Source organism: Oncorhynchus nerka, linkage group LG27 (assembly GCF_034236695.1).
Source record: "Oncorhynchus nerka isolate Pitt River linkage group LG27, Oner_Uvic_2.0, whole genome shotgun sequence".
Classification (NCBI taxonomy): Eukaryota; Metazoa; Chordata; class Actinopteri; order Salmoniformes; family Salmonidae; genus Oncorhynchus; species Oncorhynchus nerka.
The window spans coordinates 13,728,889-13,748,654 of record NC_088422.1 but is presented as its reverse complement, the minus strand read 5'-3'; the positions used below and the strand labels follow the sequence as shown (position 1 = coordinate 13,748,654).

General features: G+C 41.3%; 1 protein-coding gene across 1 annotated transcript; it reads left to right on the top strand.

Annotated features, from left to right (window-relative positions):
* Window positions 1-856: 856 nt before the first annotated feature.
* On the top strand, window positions 857-19,560 carry pggt1b (protein geranylgeranyltransferase type I, beta subunit). Its single transcript, XM_029637139.2, has 9 exons — window positions 857-1,003; window positions 3,846-3,964; window positions 10,632-10,699; window positions 11,105-11,256; window positions 11,693-11,825; window positions 12,927-12,972; window positions 15,903-16,087; window positions 16,830-16,938; window positions 19,342-19,560. The coding sequence occupies exons 1-9, from the start codon at window positions 876-878 to the stop codon at window positions 19,488-19,490; spliced, it is 1,089 nt and encodes a 362-aa protein (XP_029492999.1). The 5' UTR covers window positions 857-875; the 3' UTR covers window positions 19,491-19,560.
* Window positions 19,561-19,766: the final 206 nt, after the last annotated feature.

Here is a 19,766-nt window from a genome sequence, read left to right as displayed (position 1 = left end):
AAGTAATATCTAACAAGTAATATCTAACAATACACACAATCTAAAGTAATGAAATTTACTTAATAATATATCAATATTTCGATGAGCAATGTCAGAGCAGTATAGACTAATGTACAGTAGAATAGGACAAAATACAGTATATGCAAATGAGATGACTAATGCAAAATATGTAAACATTATTAAAGTGACTAGTGTTCCAATTATTAAAGTGGCCAGTGATTTCAAGTCTATGTATAGGGCAGCAGCCATTAATGTGCTAGTGATGGCTATTTAACAGTCTGATGGCCTTGAGATAGAAGCTGTCAATGTAGAAGCTGTCAAAAGAGTTGAGGGAACGAATTGTCTGGAGACTCCACGGTGTTGGATAGGCCTTCACTGCAGCCTGCAGAGTTTGCCTCTTATCAGCAGGATCCAGATACTGTATGTTACATATTCATTTTTAAGTAGGTGGGTTTTTGGAAATGGTGATTAATAGCGGTGCCGGAGTGGAGAAGAAGTCCAGTAAGATTGCTGTCATTTTGTCTGCGGCAATGAGCTATAACAAGAATGCGATCTGCGCTAGAACGGTTCCTGGGATTGAAAGATCTTTCAGTGGTGGAGTTATATGGAGTGCCACCCTCTCATTCCCCACAGCCTGAAAAGGGAGATATGGAATTTTGTTTATTAAGAAGTGGGACTTATTTTTTATTTGTTACGTTTCAGTTTGTGTGGAATAAGGTCCCAACTCCCCATTTTTGCCTGTACGGTTTCCTTTTTTCGCGCCAGGCCAGTTGGTGGCGGTAATGCACCATAAACGTTGGATGCCAACCGCCGTTAAACCGCAAAAAAGAAGGTTGCAAAAGCCTGTTTACGCGGAAGTTGTTTCACACTCAAAGATGGCGGAAGAAGAGAACCCGCTTGCCGAATTTGAACAAATTGACTTTTTAAAAGATCGACATGTACGATTCTTTCAAAGATGTCTTCAAGTTTTACCAGAGAGATATTCATCATTAGAAACAAGCAGGTACATATGTTGACATGAATAATTATCTCTTATTTTCATTTGACAACGTCTTCGCTAGCCAGAATGCTAATGAGTGACAGACGAGCCTGCCAGTGCCGCTGTCATCAGGCCAAAAGTGTTTTTTGTTCATTAACGTTAGCTAGCTATAGCATTTTCAGACAACATACTCAATATAAAAATGGCAACTAAACATTGGTGCTTTTTGCAATGCAACCAACTGAATTAGCTTGCTACCGTTAGGTACCTAACGTTAGGTACGTTTTATGAACATCCTATTATCTCGAGATAGTTAGTCTGTCAGGCTAAAATCTAACTATCACATAGTTGGCCAACTTTAGATTTGATTAAGTTATGGTCACTACTATCCGTGATCCTTGGGACATCCCTGGCTTAAACCCTAACCTCTACCCTCCGTTCTCTTATATCGAGACGGATATAAATACATAGGTTTTTAATAAACGTAAATCAAATACGACCGACTGTTTCCTTGTTGAGATAACATTTATATTCAATTTTGGAGCAACAGCAATGAGCAAACAGTAGGTTGTATTTGATTAACGTATAATGACTCAAGACGGAGCCAGATATAAAAAAAATAGTCTAACCAGAAGGAAAAAAACCATCCTCCTACTACTGCTGGCCGTTGCAGATTCTGCCATTACAATCCCAAAGTTGCAGGCTACACCAGGGTCGGCAACCTTTTCCATTTGGAGTGTCAATTTATCATACAATTTCTACGGATCTGCTGCCAGTTACGATTTTCATGTTAATACAAATCTAAAAGTAATTTATATTTCCATTGCCAATAATGTAAAAGTAGCCTACAATAAAGCCAACAAATAAAAACATTGCAGCCTGCAGGTAGAAAATATCCTAATACAAATAAATCACATTGGCTACACATGGCCTGTCTGCAAGGAACTTCAAACATTCTATCAACTTGGTCCAACCTGAAGCTTGCTCTAACAAACTTGCAACATTCTATAAAATATCCTGGACCCTCTGAGTTTCCTGCGTCCTGAGCTCCGGACAGACATGGCTGTAGGCTATTTGTGCAAGGGTTGAGAAGTCATCAGGTAGGCCTATTTTATCAAGTTTCCACCAGATCAGAAAATGACCTTTTTTCCCCTCTTTCAAATGGAGTTGTTATCAAAAGGGAGATAACTGGAAAGGTTTTTCAAATAGGCTACATTGAGGAACTATTGTCACTCTCAATGGATGCAAAAACAGACTTTGTTTACTTGCTGTTTGAGTAGAAAAAAAAGTACTTTGAGAAGCTCCACAGTTCATTAGTGGCGGTGAGTTAAGACTGTCAGATCCCCCAATGGGCACATTTATAGGCAGGCCAGGTAGCCTAGGCCTAGTTCTATATGTAATCAGGTGCATGTACTTACTCACGATTGACAGGAGCGCTCCAAACCAAACACAATTAATAAATTGACAAAACTTAAATGGAATGAAATGAACCAAAACTTGTTTCTCACAAGTGTAGCCTAGGTTGTGTGCTCTGCAAACAAAGTGTCCACTCTGACAATGAGAACAGTAAAAGACTGTAATAATGATATTTTGAATGTATTAACAGAAATTAGGGTAACCAAACAAACAAGAAATGATGAGAATTAACGGTAAATGTACTGGTGATGCTGGTGTGCCCTCACTGCGGCCTCCACAATGGGTTATTCCACTGAAACGAGCATCAATCAAGATGTGCCACAACAATTGTAATTTTTTTTGCAACTGCTCTACAAAAAAAGTTATTGCTCGATCAACAGCCTATTGACCAAACAGTTGACCAGTCGACTAAATGGGGTCAGCCCTAAATTCTACACTTTTTAATGAAATATGTTAATATTGTATCTGAGTGAGAATGTGGGGCACCCTGGAGGTCAGGGACCCTGGGCACGTGCCAGGTCAGTATTCGGCCATGATTACTACAAGTTTAGATAGCTGGATAGACTTAATACCTATATAAAAATGTTAGCTGACATGGCTAATTGAGTGACTGTCAGTGACTGACATAAACTGTTGATACACAACCACATTATGAAATTGCACCTGGTGTATTTTACTGTTCTTACACTCAATAGTAAGTTGTTTTTCTTTGGGTCGGGCCCCCCTAAGCGACCACTTATGTCATTTATGTCACTTATGCCTGAAACCGTCCCTGTGTTTAAGGTAGGGATGTCCAAAGGAATCTAGATAGCACAGACCCGATGGTGACTCTGTTGTTGGTAGAAAATCCTGCGACCAGTTATTAAAACTCTGCCTCAATATGAGAACTGAATTGAGCATTCCACAGCTACCCTAACCTTTTACCCTTACCTTAACCATTGTAAACGTCAACTTCAGTGGGGTAGGGACGTCCCAGTGATACATGTTAGCACTGACCATTCAGATATAGCTTGCTAGTTGGTGGCCATAGCTGCCATAGCTTGGTGGCTGTAGCTGCCATAGCTTGGTGGCTGTAGCTGGAGTTCTGCTATCATGCCAACTCCCTGTCACTCATTCTGTCATTGTCATGCCAACAACACAAACAGGTCTGGACTGGGACCAGGCTTAGTTGATCATTTAAAAGCATAGATACATAATACAGCACACATTCTTTGTTGATTTAGTGGTTTTCAAAAACAAACTAGCTATCTAAGTGTTGCACTTGGATTGTTTGGAGTCCTCTAGCTATCCAACTAACACATGGTGTTGGCTATCCAGCTGTCATCATGTAAAGTAACCACTCATATGATTTAGTTTTCAGTTCTTACCTCAAATATGCTGTGGCTAATTCTAATAGTATAATATTACCTGGTGAATAAATGTTTGTTTACCTTTGTCCCTCCCTGTCTAGGTTGACCATTGTGTTCTTTGCGCTCTCTGGTCTTGATGTCCTGGATTCTCTTAATGTAATAGACAAGCCCAGCTTGATTGAATGGGTCTACTCACTACAAGTCATTCCTACAGAAGACCGTAAGTGCTGCGTTGTAGATTATATTGTTTTTGGGCATTCATGTTTCAACGGCCTTCAGGAGGCTTCCAAGCACGCACACGTAATTCACTTAATTTTGGTGGAACAGAAGAAGGGCGAATTTAACAGTCAGCTAAAACCGAGTTCTTTTGTATCCCTTGGTAAACTGTTGGCTACTAAAAAGCAACCATTTAGCCTAGTCTTCTCTGGTTTAGGGGTTATTTGCTCTCTACTCTTAGATTATGTGCATAATACACTGTGCCAAGTTCAGTCGATCAGTGTGAATTCTAGGGAATTCTAGGGTCATTTAGCTATAACAGTGGACAGTATATTAAAGGTTTAGTTCATCCATATATCACACGTGTAAATCATGCAGTACAACAATGCTACACATTACTCTCTGGATTTTGTGTTAAATGCTCTACAACAAAGCTTTCTCTACCCGTAACCTTGTTCTGAACACCTCCAAAACAAAGGTCACGTGGTTTGGTAAGAAAAATAACCTCCTCCCACAGGTGTTATTACTACATCTGAGGGTTTCGTTTTTGGGAGTATACTTGAGAGTATGGCTAGATGGTGCACTGTCCTTCTCTAGTACATATCATAGCTGTAGGCTAAAGTTAAATCTAGACTTGGTTTCCTCTACCGTAACTCTATCGTAAAGCCAAACTAACCCTGATTCAGATGACCATCCTACCCATACTAGATTCCAGAGACATCATTTATAGATCGGCAGGGAAGGGTGCTCTCGAGCGGCTAGATGTTCTTTACCATTCGGCCATCAGATTTTCCACCAATACTCCTTATAGGACACATCACTGCACTCTATACTCCTCTGTGAACTGGTCATCTCTGTGAACCTGACGCAAGACCCACTGGTTAATGCTTCTTTATAAAACCCCTCTTAGGCCTCACTCCCCCCAATCTGGGATATCTTCTGCAGTCCTCATCCTCCACATAAACACCCGTCACATTCTGTTAAAGGTCCCCAAAGCGCGCACATCCCTGGGTCGCTCCTCTTTTCAGTTTGCTGCAGCTAGCGAATGGAATGAGCTGCAACAAACACTCAAACTGGACAGTTTTATCTCCATCTCTTCATTCAAAGACTTAATCATGGTGACTGTTACTGACAGTTGTGGCTGCTTTGTGTGATGTATTGTTGTCTCTACCTTCTTGACCTTTGTGCTGTTGACTTTGCCTAATAATGTTTGTAGCATGTTTTTGTGCTACTAGTGCTACCATGTTGTGTTGCTACCATGCTGTTGGTACCATGCACCATGTTTTGCTGTCTTAGGTCTCTCTTTATGTATTGTTGTGTCTCTCTTGTTGTGATGTGTGTTTTGTCCTATATTTATATTGTATTTATTTATTTTTTAATCCCCAGGCCTCTGTCCCCGCAGGAGGCCTTTTGGTAGGCCGACATTGTAAATAAGAATTTGTTCTTAACTGACTTGCCTAGTTAAATAAAATAAAAATGTGTCAGACATTGATACAGGTTGTAGAAGCGCTCATATGTACTAGAGTTTGCGAGGCATGTATTTGGCCAGCAGCCATACTTTTTCACTTGCCCCACCCAACATCCTGTAGTTTGCATTTTTTAAAGAGCTCACTCCTCTGGATGATGGGCCAACTCTGACCATCTGCTCAGTGCTCACTTTTTAAATTATTCAGGCGCTGAACGCAAATCAAATCTTATTGGTCACATACACATATTTAGCAGATGTTATTGCGGGTGTAGCGAAATGCTTGTGTTTCTAGCTCCAACAGTGCAGTAGTATCTAACAATACACACACGTCTAAAAGTAAAATAATGTAATTAATAAATAAATAAATATTACAACAAGCAATGTCGGAGGGGCATTGACTAAAATAGAGTAGAATAGAATACAGTATATACATATGAGATGAGTAAAGCACTATGTAAACATTTATTTAAGTGACTAGGGTTCCATTATTAAGAACTTATTTGTCCATTGGACACAGAAAGCTACAAACATATGTTACTTGTCTGGCCTGCTAATTCAGAGAATGACATCTCTCCTTTATAAAGCTGACCTTATAGCTAGCTACCCGCTAGATGGCAGCATTGCGCCTAGTTGAGTTTCCCTGCAGCAACAGACAATGACTTGTGTTTATGGAGTGTTATAAAATAGTATCAGAGTAGGAGTGCTGATCTAGGATCGCTTTATGAATATGGGATCTGATTTTAGAACAGTACACACAGAAAACCTATTTATGTATTAATTTCCTTAAATTTAATTTATTATTATTAAAGATTTTTATTTTTTTTAGGTGGTAGATCAGCTTTAATATTGCAGATACAGTGGGGTAAAAAAGTATTGTCAGCCACCAATTGTGCAAGTTCTCCCACTTAAAAGATGAGAGGCCTGTAATTTTCATCATAGGTACACTTCAACTATGACAGACAAAATTAAGAAAAAAAATCCAGAAAATCACATTGTAGGATTTTTAATGAATTTATTTGCAAATTATGGTGGAAAATAAGTATTTGGTCAAAAAACAAAAGTTTATCTCAATACTTTGTTATATACCCTTTGTTGGCAATGACAGAGGTCAAACGTTTTCTGTAAGTTTTCACACACTGTTGCTGGTATTTTGGCCCATTCCTCCATGCAGATCTCCTCTAGAGCAGTGATGTTTTGGGCAACACGGACTTTCAACTCCTTCCAAAGATTTTCTATGGGGTTGAGATCTGGAGACTGGCTAAGCCACTCCAGGACCTTGAAATGCTTCTTACGAAGCCACTCCTTCGTTGCCCGGGCGGTGTGTTTGGGATCATTGTCATGCTGAAAGACCCAGCCACGTTTCATCTTCAATGCCCTTGCTGATGGAAGGAGGTTTTCACTCAAAATCTCACGATACATGGCCCATTCTTTCCTTTACACGGATTAGTCATCCTGGTCCCTTTGCAGAAAAACAGCCCCAAAAGCATGATGTTTCCACCCCCATGCTTCACAGTAGGTATGGTGTTCTTTGGCTGCAACTCAGCATTCTTTGTCCTCCAAACACGACGAGTTGAGTTTTTGCCAAAAAGTTCTATTTTGGTTTCATCTGACCATATGACATTCTCCCAATCTTCTTCTGGATCATCCAAATGCTCTCTAGCAAACTTCAGACGGGCCTGGACATGTACTGGCTTAAGCAGGGGGACACGTCTGGCACTGCAGGATTTGAGTCCCTGGCGGCGTAGTGTGTTACTGATGGTAGGCTTTGTTACTTTGGTCCCAGCTCTCTGCAGGTCATTCACTGGTGTGGTTCTGGGATTATTGTGGTTCTGGAATAATTGCTCCCACGGTTGATTTCTTCAAACCAAGCTGCTTACCTATTGCAGATTCAGTCTTCCCAGCCTGGTGCAGGTCTACAATGTTGTTTCTGGTGTCCTTTGACAGCTCTTTGGTCTTGGCCATAGTGGAGTTTGGAGTGTGACTGTTTGAGGTTGTGGACAGGTGTCTTTTATACTTATAACAAGTTCAAACAGGTGCCATTAATACAGGTAACGAGTAGAGGACAGAGGAGCCTCTTAAAGAATTAGTTACAGGTCTGTGAAAGCCAGAAATCTTGCTTGTTTGTAGGTGACCAAATACTTATTTTCCACCATATTTTGCAAATAAATTCATTAAAAATCCTACAATGTGATTTTCTGGATTTTTTTCTTTTCATTTTTTCTGTCATAGTTGAAGTGTACCTATGATGAAAATTACAGGCCTCTCTCATATTTTTAAGTGGGAGAACTTGCACAATTGGTGGCTGACTAGATACTTTTTTGCCCCACTGTAGATTGTGGCTTCCATAAATGCAATTGTCTGCATAATTTCCAATCCCCTCCCCCCCATAAAATTTTTGTGTGTGTGTACACACACAGTACCAGTCAAATGTCGACACACCTACTCATTTCAGGTTTGTCTTTGTTTTTATTCTTTTCTACATTGTAGAATAATAGTGGAGACATCAAAACTATGAAATAACACATCGAAGCATGTAGTAACCAAAAAAGTGACAAATCAAAATATATTTTATATTTGCCTTTATGACATCTTTGTACACTCTTGGCATTCTCTCAACCTGCTTCATGAGGAATGCTTTTCCAACGGTCTTGAAGGAGTTCCCACATATGCCGAGCACTTTTTGGCTGCTTTTCCTTCACTCTACATTCCAACTCATCCCAAACTATCTCAATTGAGTTGAGGTCGGGTGATTGTGGAGACCAGGTCATCTGATGCAGCACTCCATCACTCTCCTTCTTGATCAAATAGTCCTTACACAGACTGGAGGTGTGTTGGGTCATTGTCCTGTTGAAAACAAATTATAGTCCCACTGGAATTCTAAATAAATCACTGACCGTGTCACCAGCAAAGCACCACCACACCTCCTCCATTCTTCATGGTGGGAATCACATATGCGGAGATCATCCATTCACCTACTCTGGCTCTAACAAAGACACGACAGTTGGAAGCAAAAATCTAAAATTTGGACTCATCAGACCAAAGGACATATTTCCACCGGTCTAATGTCCATTGCTCGTGTTTCTTGGCCCAAGCAAGTCTCTTCTTATTATTGGTGTCTTTTAGTAGTGGTTTCTTTGCAGCAATTTGATCATGAAGGCCTGATTCACACAGTCTCCTCTCAACAGTTGATGTTGAGATGTGTCTGTTATTTGAACTCTGTGAAGCATTTCTTTTGGCTGCAATCTGAGGTGCAGTTTATTCTAATGAACTTATTCTCTGTAGAAGAGTTCTGGTCATTCTGGGTCTTCCTTTCCTGTGGCTTTCCTCATGAGAGCTAGTTTCATCCCTTGATGGTTTTTACGACTGCTCTTGAAGAAACTTTCAATGTTCTTGAAATGTTCCGTATTGACTGACCTTCATGTCTTAAAGGAATGATGGACTGTCGTTTCTCTTTGCTTATTTGAGCTGTTCTTGCCATAATATGGACTTGATCTTTTACCAAGTAGGGCTATCTTCTGTATACCTCCCCTACCTTGTCACTACACAACTGATTGGCTCAATAAGAAGGAAATAAATTCCACAAATGAACTTTTAACAAGGAACACCTGCTAATTGAAATTTATTCAAGGTGACTACTCATGAAGCTAGTTGAGAGACTGCCAAGAGTGTGCAAAGCTGTCATCAAGGCAAAGGGTGGCTCCTTTAAAGAATATAACATATATTTTGATTTGTTTAACACTTTTTTGGTTACTACATGATTCCATATGTGTTATTTCATAGTTTTGATGTCTTCACTATTATTCTACAATGTAGAATATTGTAAAGAAATAGAATATTGACAGTATTTTTTACAATAATAATCTTTTTGTTTGTTTTTGAGGTCCCATCCTTCAGCTAAACCCCTCCCATCTATCTCTGAATATTTGCCATATCTTTTTCAACTGTGCTGTGATGTTTCACAAAAGTTCTGAACATGTCTATTCTCATAGTTTCAACAGATACACATTTTTGCCAAAAGTGTTATTATATTATTGATCAATATGATTGTTTAAATCCCCCAGCAGTGCTATTTCCAGAGTTAGCTCCAGGTAAATGTTGCAATTCTTCAGCCATTTCTGAACCTGCATCCAAAAACAAGCTGCATATGGACAGTACCAAAACAAATGATCTAATGATTCTGTCTCTTCGCAGCAAAACCTGCAGATCTGGGATGGTTGTATCCCCCCCATATATATAACATTCTATTGGTTGCAAGAATTTTGCATAATAATTTTTAATTGGAGAAACTCAAAAGTTTTGAATCGAGCATCGTTTTGTTTATCAGTTAAAACAAATGTGCCATGGAATCGGTACATCAAATCTTTTCCCAGCTATTTTTCAGTCTATATGGTCCTTAAATGAAACTGGTATACTTTTTTATTTATCCCAATTTGCTTTAACCAATTTGGTCTTTAATGCAGAGCTGACAGACAAGTTCCTTACTTTCTCCCCCTTCCACTTGCCTCCATTATTGTGGTAATGCTGCAATTAGTTGGTTGTAATTTTGAGTAGAGCAGACATTTCCATATATTTTTCATTAGCTGCATGTATGACAACTTCACCAGTCCTATTTATTATATAATTTACATAGATTATACCATTTAAAATATAAATAAATACGAATATAGTTTTTTTTATGATCAATTAGTATATTTGAGTTTAACCATACTATTTGTTGGTACTTGTTCTCTTTTTTGGTGGATTAAACTGAAATTGCAACCAACTTTCTATGGCTTGTTTTAAAAATAACGATATTCTGGAGATTTCATTTTAAAATAACTGAAAGTGATAGGTTGTAATCTGAATAAAGGGAAAAAAGCTCATCTTGAACATGGGGTGAGACTTTCTTACTATTATTTGGATTAAAGTATACGCCTTTAGTGAGAATTCTAATGCTTTAATATTTAATCATTTCTGCCCTCAATTCATATTCATTATATAAATAGGCCTGTTTAATTTTGTCTGACTTGTCTTATCATATACAATAATATTTTTTGCTCATATAATTTAAAAAGCAAGATGCTAGGTGTAAGCAGGGCCATAGTTAAACTGCAGTATGATTAAGGAGTTAATCGGGGTGATCTTTCCATTTTTATGTCGTCTGGCATTACCAATGTTTCTCATACAACAAAATCCAATTTAAATATTTTGTGTGCCCCCCCAGAATCCAATTTAGGACGTTGTGGGTTTCGAGGGTCATCACACATTGGAGTTCCATACAGCACCTCCAAGGTATTGATCTTGAAACACATCCTTGTTCAACGTATTGATTAAGTGGTTGCCATTAAAGGGATAGTTTGAAATGTTTTGCAATATAGCCCTTTATCTACTTCCCTAGAGTCAGATGAATTTGTGGATACCATTTATGCGTACAGGAGGAAGGAAGTTAGAGGTAGTTTCATGAGGCAATTCTAACTAGTGTTAGTGCAATGACTGGAAGTCTTCGGGATCAGCTAGCATGCTTCCCTTTAAATGTCTTTGGCTGTGTTGACACAGGCACCCCAATCTGGTATTTTGCCCAATGATTGACATTAGTGCTGATCTGATTGGTCCAAAAACAGAAAACAATTCTGAATTGGGCTGTCTGTGTAACACAGCCTATATAAGCTAGCTGATTCAATCAATTTGCCTCCCCAGGGCCCAGGAGTATCCCACCCGTATGACAGTGGCCATGTGGCCATGACGTACACTGGCCTGGCCTGCCTGGTCCTACTGGGGGACGACCTGAGTCGTGTCAATAAGGAGGCCTGTCTGATGGGCCTGAAAGCCCTGCAGCTGGAGGACGGAAGGTGAACACCCAATCACTCTCCTCTGTCTTTACCATATCTACTAACAATGAGTTAGTGTTTTTCTTTCTTCCTGGTAGTGCATTTGAGCAAGTCACTTAACATACACAATTGCTCCAGGGGCACTGTGCCTGATCCAATGCTTCCAACCCAATGAGGGGTGGGTGTTCGGTTGTGAGCATAATGACACATTTCTATTGTTCTTGGACAGATATTCTTCTGTGAGTTTTTGGTACTTTATAGGTCTTTGTGCTTTATCTGAAAGGAGACCCTGTTTAACCATGTCAAATTGGGCGACCACTGTGTCAGACAGATCACGCTTGTTTGAAAGTATTGTTCTGAGAGGATTTAACCAGTAAAACACTTTGACACATCACACCTCATCCTTACTAGTAGAAAAAAAAAGCAATTTAACATCTGCCGCGATGTCTGATTCCAGTTTCTATGCGGTCCCAGAGGGAAGTGAAAATGACATGAGGTTTGTGTACTGCGCAGCATGCATCTGCTACATGCTGGATGACTGGTCAGGCATGGACATCAAGAAGGCCATCGACTACATCAGGGGAAGTATGGTAAGTCAGCTGTTTCACTTAGTCTCTGTCATCAAGCGTCCTGCGGCCCTGAGCCTTGTCAGTATTCTCTAGAAGGTTTCAATCCTCAACCGCTGACCTCTTCCTACTAAATGTACTCTCAAATACTCTAATCTACTTGCTAGATTGTAAAACTGTGTTTTAAACCGACATTGGTTTAACACAGTGTTTATTTCTCGTATGATAGACAACATGTCAGAGAGGTAGGTCTAGGTCAAACAGCTCATCTTGAAGGTGCATTGGAATCAAAGGGCCCTCACCTGTTAACAGCCTGACTTTAACAACCCTCTCTATAGTCCACGACTTCAGAGAGAAACAGTTCACACAGAATTCACCCCAACACAAAATGTCTGAGGGTTTTGTTACCATCCTGTCTTCATTCTCCCCTCTGCAAGTCACAGGGGGCTGGCCAGACGGGGGTTAGGAGAGCAGGCACTACTGGATCCTGCTGGGTCTAATGATAGTGATGGTCTCCCCTGTGACCTCCCCTGTGATTCCCCCCCTTCGTTCCTTTGTAATCCAACAGAAGATGATATAATCCAGTCCACAGGGCAGGCAGCGGTATTCTTGTTTAGGTGGCTGTAGTGGATAACACTGAGCTGTGGTGTGTGTGTGTTTGGACCATGCTGTTGGCTGGTTTTTAAGAGCACTCAGAGGTTATTCTCAGATGCCTATAAATAGAGGATATGATCCCATGGGAGGAAAGGCCTTTACCGCACTCTAATCCTCTTACTCATTCAAATTTGGTTTGATTTTTTCTCCTGGGGCATGGAGCTCCAGTAAACCTCACTACCTTCAAAATTGTTACTTCCTCATTGTTATTGTCCCCAAAGCTGGTCTGTCTCATCAAGTGTGTGTATGAAGTGTGGTTTTGTACGGTATGCAAGCAGCACTGTTGACATGGATTGCTCCACGTGGTTAATTGAGCAGCTTGTTTCCTGATCTCTCCTTACATCAAAGATCACATCTGTCACACCACACTTGATCTGAAAGTTATTACATGGTTTCAGTGATGGCTATCCATCCCTCACATGGTCTTTGGTGCTATGTTTGTCTAATAGAATGTTGTTTTTGCTTCCTTAGTCGTATGACAATGGCATTGGCCAGGGGGCTGGATTGGAATCTCATGGTGAGTATGACGTGCAGCACTTGAGATTGATGGATATTATGGTTCTAGAAAGGGATTAGTCCAAAACCATATTAGAACAAATGTCCTTTTTAAAAACATTTTTTTATCGCTTTGCTACTATTTTTCCCAAGTATGTGGTACATTTTCACAACTCTTAGTACAAAACTCCAAAACTGGTCACACAACTTGTAACACAGCCAGTCTTTCATTCAAAAACCACACAACCATTGATTCAAAATGTTAGTTGATTGTGAAATGTAATGAGAACATTGTTTTAATCACCAAAATACATATATATACATATATACAAAAGTCTGTGAACAACCCTTTCAATTTGTGGATTTGGCTATTTCGGCCACACCCGTTGCTGACAGGTGTATTACATCGAGCACACAGCCATGCAATCTCCACAAACAAACATTGGCAGTCGAATGGCCTTACTGAAGAGATCAGACTTTCAACATGGCACCGTCATAGGATGCCACCTTTCCAACAGGTCAGGTGGTCAAATTTCTGTCCTGCTACAGATGCCCTGGTCAACTGTGTGCTGTTATTGTGAACTGGAAATGTCTAGGAGCAACAACGGCTTAGCCACAAAGTGGTAGGCCACACAAGCTTTGTGGCAACAGTTTGGGGAAGGCCCTTTCCTGTTTCAGCATGACAATGCCCCCGTGCACAAAGTGAGGTCCATACTGAAATGGTTTGTCGAGATCGGTGTTGAAGAACTTGACTAGCCTGCACAGAGCCCTGTCTCAATACCATCAAACACCTTTGGGAAGAATTAGAACGCTGTCTGCGAGCCAGGCCTAATCGCCCAACATCAGTGCCCGATCTCACTAATGCTCTTGTGGCTGAATGGAAAGAAGTGTTTCAACATCTAATGGAAAGCCTTCCCAGAAGAGTGGAGGCTGTTATAGCAGCAAAGGCGGGACCAGCTTCGTATTAATGCCCGTGATTTTGGAATGAGATGTTCGACGAGCACATACTTTTGATCATGTAGTGTATCTTTTCGATGTAGTCGTTTTAACTACTAGTTAATCCGGTAGCAAACAATTTAAGATACGTGTTTTTAAATGGCCCTTAGAAGTGCTGAAGTTAGGCTTCCCGAGTGGCGCAGCAGTCTAAAGCACTGCCTCGTAGTGTTGTGTCATAACCGGCCGTGACCGGGAGTCCCATAGAGCACAATTGGCCCAGCATCGTCTGAGTTAGGGGAGGGTTTGGCTGGGGGGGATTTTCTTGGCTCATCGCGCTCTTGCGACTCCTTGTGGTGGTGCGGCTGTCTTCCGGGTTAAACAAACTGGTGTTAAAAAGCGTGGCTTGGCAGGTCATTTTTCGGAGGAAGCATGACTCAACCTTCGCCTCACCCGACCCCGTTGGGGAGTTGCAGCGATGACACAAGATCGTAATCCCGAAATTGGGGAGAAAAAGCGGGTAAAAATAAACAAAAAAGTGCTAAAATGAATATGCTACAGTACTGTGCTACAGTAATATGCTACAGTACTGTAAATTACAGTAGATTACAGTTTTCACATGAGGCAATACACTTACATTATTGACTGAAAATATAGGGTCATGGATGGGCCTGAAACCATGCCTGAACCTCACCTCTGCTGGCTGGAACCTGACATTGTCCCACACGATGACATCCTACCACATAATGTCCTACCACACCATCTTCTGAGCTGCGCTCATGGAGATGTTTCCCCCACGTTGTCCAGGCACTTGGACGGTCGCCCGTTGGTCGATGATGTTCCGACCCACGAAGCCGTTATTTGGCCAGGTTGAATCCCGCTTCATCAACAAAGATATACTTGTGATTCATGATTCACAGCAGCATTAAGCACGATCACCCTCCTAAAAATACATTTTGGTTAGTTAATTTTACAGTATAGTTCCAGAATGATATTGTGAAGTAGCATGTGCATTAATAGTAACAGTAATACAGTATACAGAGCTGTACCTGAACATACTCGGCCCACAGCTGTTTCACCCGGTCGTTGTTTCTCTCAAAAGGCACCAAGTAAATGTCTTTCATAGATACCTGGTACCTCTTCAAAAGGCGGCCGATTGTTGGTAGGCTGATGGATGCCACATTGGCAAAGGTGTCCTCGTTCTCCTCAAAGACGTGTTTTATTTCAGACCGCCGTATGTCATTTCTGGCCCTCACCATTTCCACCACTGCCCACTCCTGCTGGTTGGTCAGCACATGGCCACGCCATTGTGAACATCGCATTGTGAAAGGCAGTTACTTAATATGAAAGGTATTTCTGTATGAAACACTTGATTAGGTTTGATGAAAAAATGACTGTGATTTTGTGTGTTGTACTTAGTCAATTGAAAATGTGCTTAAAAAGTTTTTTGGGGGGGGGTACATTTTTTTTTTTTTTAATGATATGTTTGTACTAAGAGTTTTGACATTTTACCACATGCTTGTGAAAATAATACCAAAATGAATTCCTGACAATGAAACCCTATTATTCCAGGGAAACCCTCAGGCTTAGCTAAGCTACTGCTGGGAGAGATTTGCGTAATGAAACCATGGCACGTTACACAAAGCATTTCTATCAGTTCAACTCAAGTAATAAAAAGAAAAAAAGAAAAAATTATAGCATTTTATTCAACCCTGGATGCAAACTGTACAATTTCTTTGGAGGAAATGGCTTGATTATTCGTATTATCTCAAATAGGTAGGTACACGCATTCCTCTTAACTATCTGCAGAGTGCAAGGTCCTCCCTCATTGTTAATGGCCTCCACACAGAGCTGTTCCCCGGGCCTCTGCATCTCCCCCACAATTACAGCTCTGCAGTTGGGAAGTGATAAGAAGGTTCTGATGCTGATGTTGTGACAGTTGAAAAGGGAAACGGGTGATGGATAGTGGCGCTGTGCCGGTGGCTTATAAACCCTGTCATTAAGCATTCTGTCTGCCAGGTGGGTCCACGTTCTGTGCTGTCGCAGCCCTGAGTCTGATGGGAAAATTAGAGGAGATGTTCAGCCAGCGCGAGCTGAACAGGATACGCCGTTGGTGCATGATGAGACAGCAGAACGGCTTCCAAGGCCGCCCCAACAAGCCCGTCGACACGTGCTACTCCTTCTGGGTGGGCGCCACACTGGAGGTAACAGGAACTATGCTGGAACCTCCGCAGACATACCAGCGTACCCTTACAGTCCATTAAGGTTGCTTTATTATCGAAGCGTCCAGTCAATGAATAAAATATGTTGGTAGTATGCTGTGATGTACATGTAGCAGCTCATACTCCCCTTATGTTAAAAACCTTTTTAGAGTGATGCAGTTCAATGTGTGCCAGTGCTGTTACGGATGGTTCGCCCCCCAATAACGGTGTTGTTCATAATGTCATAAATAACAAGAAAGGTGCATGCCATGCATCCAATGGGACTGGGTGGCATTAGCATACGGTCTGGGAGCTCTCACTAAAGTGTCAGTAATCGAGACAGTGATGGCGTATTTAGCCAACTGTCACTGCAATGTTTATGGAACAGTGGAACAGGAGACGGTCAGGAATAGACCTGAGTCTTGAGAAATGGGCTCTGGATACATACAGTGAGTGTACAAAACATTGAGTTGCACCCCTCCCCCCACCATCAGAACAGACTCAATTTGTCGGCGCATTGATTCTACAAGGTGTCAAGCGTTCCATGGGGATGCTGGCCCATATGGACTCCAATGCTTCCCACAGTGGTCAAGTTGGCTGAATGTCCTTTGGGTGGTTGACAATTCTTGATACACACAGGAAACTGTTTAGCGTGATAAACCCAGCAGAATTGCAGTCCTTCACACACTTTGTTGTGTCTACACTTGACCCTTATAATCCTAAATCTAACCTATCCCATTCTCAGCTCCTAGACGTCTTTCAGTATACTAATTTCGAGAAGAACCGGAACTACATCTTGTCCACTCAGGACCGTTTGGTGGGCGGCTTCGCTAAGTGGCCAGACAGTCACCCAGGTAAGGTTACAGGTGTGGAGAGGGTGGGAGGGAGTATTGGCCTTGTTAGTGGAAACCTCTCCGTAAACCAACACGCAGGTGTGGAGAGGGTGGGAGGGAGTGTTGGCCTTGTTAGTGGAAACCTACACGCAGGTGGCTGGGATGTCTAATTGATGAGGTGATTGTCCAGAACGAGCCCTCAGGACACAGCAGAGGAACAGGCCTCACAAAACAGGAACTGTTTGCTTCTCAGGCCATGGAGAAGGAGAATGTAGAGAACAATAAGACAAAACTGTTACGCAAAATGATTGTGAGTGCATACAGTGTAGTCTAATAGTTGTTTTAAAATAATTTTGTCCCACCAGTGTGTATGTAGTATTTCATAGTTTGTATGTGGATTGTCTTTAAAGTGCCAAATGCAGTTAAAAGATATTGTACACAGAAGCACTAAAAATAAATTATTTGTCATCATTGAAGTACACATGAATTATTTTAAAAACATTTCCACAGGACCTTGAGTCATAATTCATGTTGAAATGGCTCTTTTAATTGATTTGGATGTCTGCTTCCAAGCTGTTGTCTTTTCATTATAATTCAATAATGGTATATTTTACAATGCCTGGAAGGCTTTTAGTAGGGTCCCACGGGAGATGGATCATGGTGCATTATTTATGCTCCCTTAAAGGGCCAGTCCAACAACAATGCATCCATTGACTGTTGTAGTTGTTGTTATTACTCACAAAGACTGCAATTTAGGTCGTAAGTATCATGTACCTGGTTGTATGTACTGTTCTTCTCTCAGGTAATGTGTACCAACCTATTCATAGGTTCCTAAGAAAAGAGAAATCTTGATAAATGTAGGATTACTATTTAAAATCACATTAGAAGTTCTATAGAGTAGAAGACTTATCAAAAGACAATGTATGGAAAAGTGTTGATGTTTGACTCAAGACATATACTAAACAAAAATATAAACGAAACATGCAACAATTTCATTGATTTTACTGAGTTACAGTTCGTATGAGGAAATCAGTTAATTGAAATAAAGTAATTAGGCCCTAATCTATGGATTTCACATGAATGTAAATGTAAATGACTGGAAATACAGATATGCATCTGTTGGTCACACAATGGGCATCTGGATCTCGTCACAGTATTTTGGTACATTTAAATTGCCATCTATAAAATGCGTTTGTGTTTTGTCTGTGGCTTATGCCTGCCCATACCATAACTCCACCGCCAACATGGGGCAATCTGTTCACAACGTTGACATCAGCAAATCACTCGCCCACACAATGCCATACACGTAGTCTGCAGTTGTGAGGCCGGTTGGACGTATTGCCAGATTCTCTAAAACGATGTTGGAGGCGGCTTATGGTGTAGAAATTTAATGTTCAATTCTCTGGCAACAGCTCTGGTGGACATTCTTGCCGTTAGTATCCCAACTTGAGAATTCTGAGGCATTGTGTTGTGTGACGAAACTGCACATTTTAGAGTGGCCATTTATTGTCCCCAGCAATCAGCTTCTTGATATGCCACACCTGTCAGGTGGATGGATTATATTGGCAAAGGAGAAATGTTAATTAACAGGGATGTAAACAAATTTCTGCACAAAATGTGAGCAAAATATACATTTTGTGCATATGGAAAATTTCTGGGATCTTATATTTCAGCGCATGAAACATGGGAGCAACACTACATGCTGCGTTAATTTTTTTGGTCAGTGTAATTGGGAACAGACAGCCAGATGTATTGGCAACCTGCTAATTATCATGTCAAGATCTGTTTTATTTATAAGCGTGTAGTCAGTCCATCGTGACGGGTTGAGGTATGCCGTTTTAACCTGTTTTGGTAGCATGTTATATGATCTCTATTATTTACTTCATGGTATTTTATGTACAGCAAATGTAAGGTTGTTAAAGGTGCTGTGTGGAACTGGTTTTCTATGTGATTTAAAAGCCCATGGCCACGTTCCAGGCTGACTACATTGCAGACACCTGCCATATGTCACAATGCCTGGATAGGTGTTTAACATATCTTGCTAACCACATAATTTGGGCTCCCGAATGGCGCAGATTGTCTAAGGCACTGCAGACACCCTTGTTCGAATCCAGGCTGTATCACAACTGGCTGTGATTGGGGGTCCCATAGGGCTGCGCACAATTGGCCCAGCGTCGTCTGGGTTTGGCCGGTGTAGGCTGTCATTGTAAATAAGAATTTGTTATTAACTGACTTGCCTAGTTAAATACATGTTTTAAAAATCATATGATATAGCAATCTGATGTCCAACTGTGCAGTCGGTGATGTGGAACGACATGAAATGGACCTGGAACGCGACCAAAGCCACAGTGCCTTTTAAAGTGGCAGGTGCTGAGGCGTGTCACTTGGCTGACCTACTTTCCTCCTCTCTCCCGTCTGTTCCAGACCCACTGCACGCCTACTTCGGGATCTGTGGCCTGTCTCTGATAGGAGAGGCCAACCTGCGGCGAGTTCACCCCGCCCTAAACGTGAGCCAGAGGGCCTTTGAGTATCTGCAGCATCTGCACCGGACGTGGAGAGGCACCTGCACCTGACGGCCAAACCCCTGTGCCCTGCCCCTGCCTCCAAGCACTACCACAGCCCCTAAGCCATGCACAGCACCCCCCCAACTTACCTTAGCAATAGAAACGATAGTGGGTACACAAAGGACACAGTCCCAATGAAATGGTTGGGAGAGGTGAATAAATAAATGATCGGGTCCATCAATTATTGAGAGCAAACTGGCGGAGTAGACGCTCAGGCCGGGAGAGAGCTCATTCTGCTTAGTGTCACATGAGCCAGATTCAGTGTTATCTGTTTTTGCTTGATGT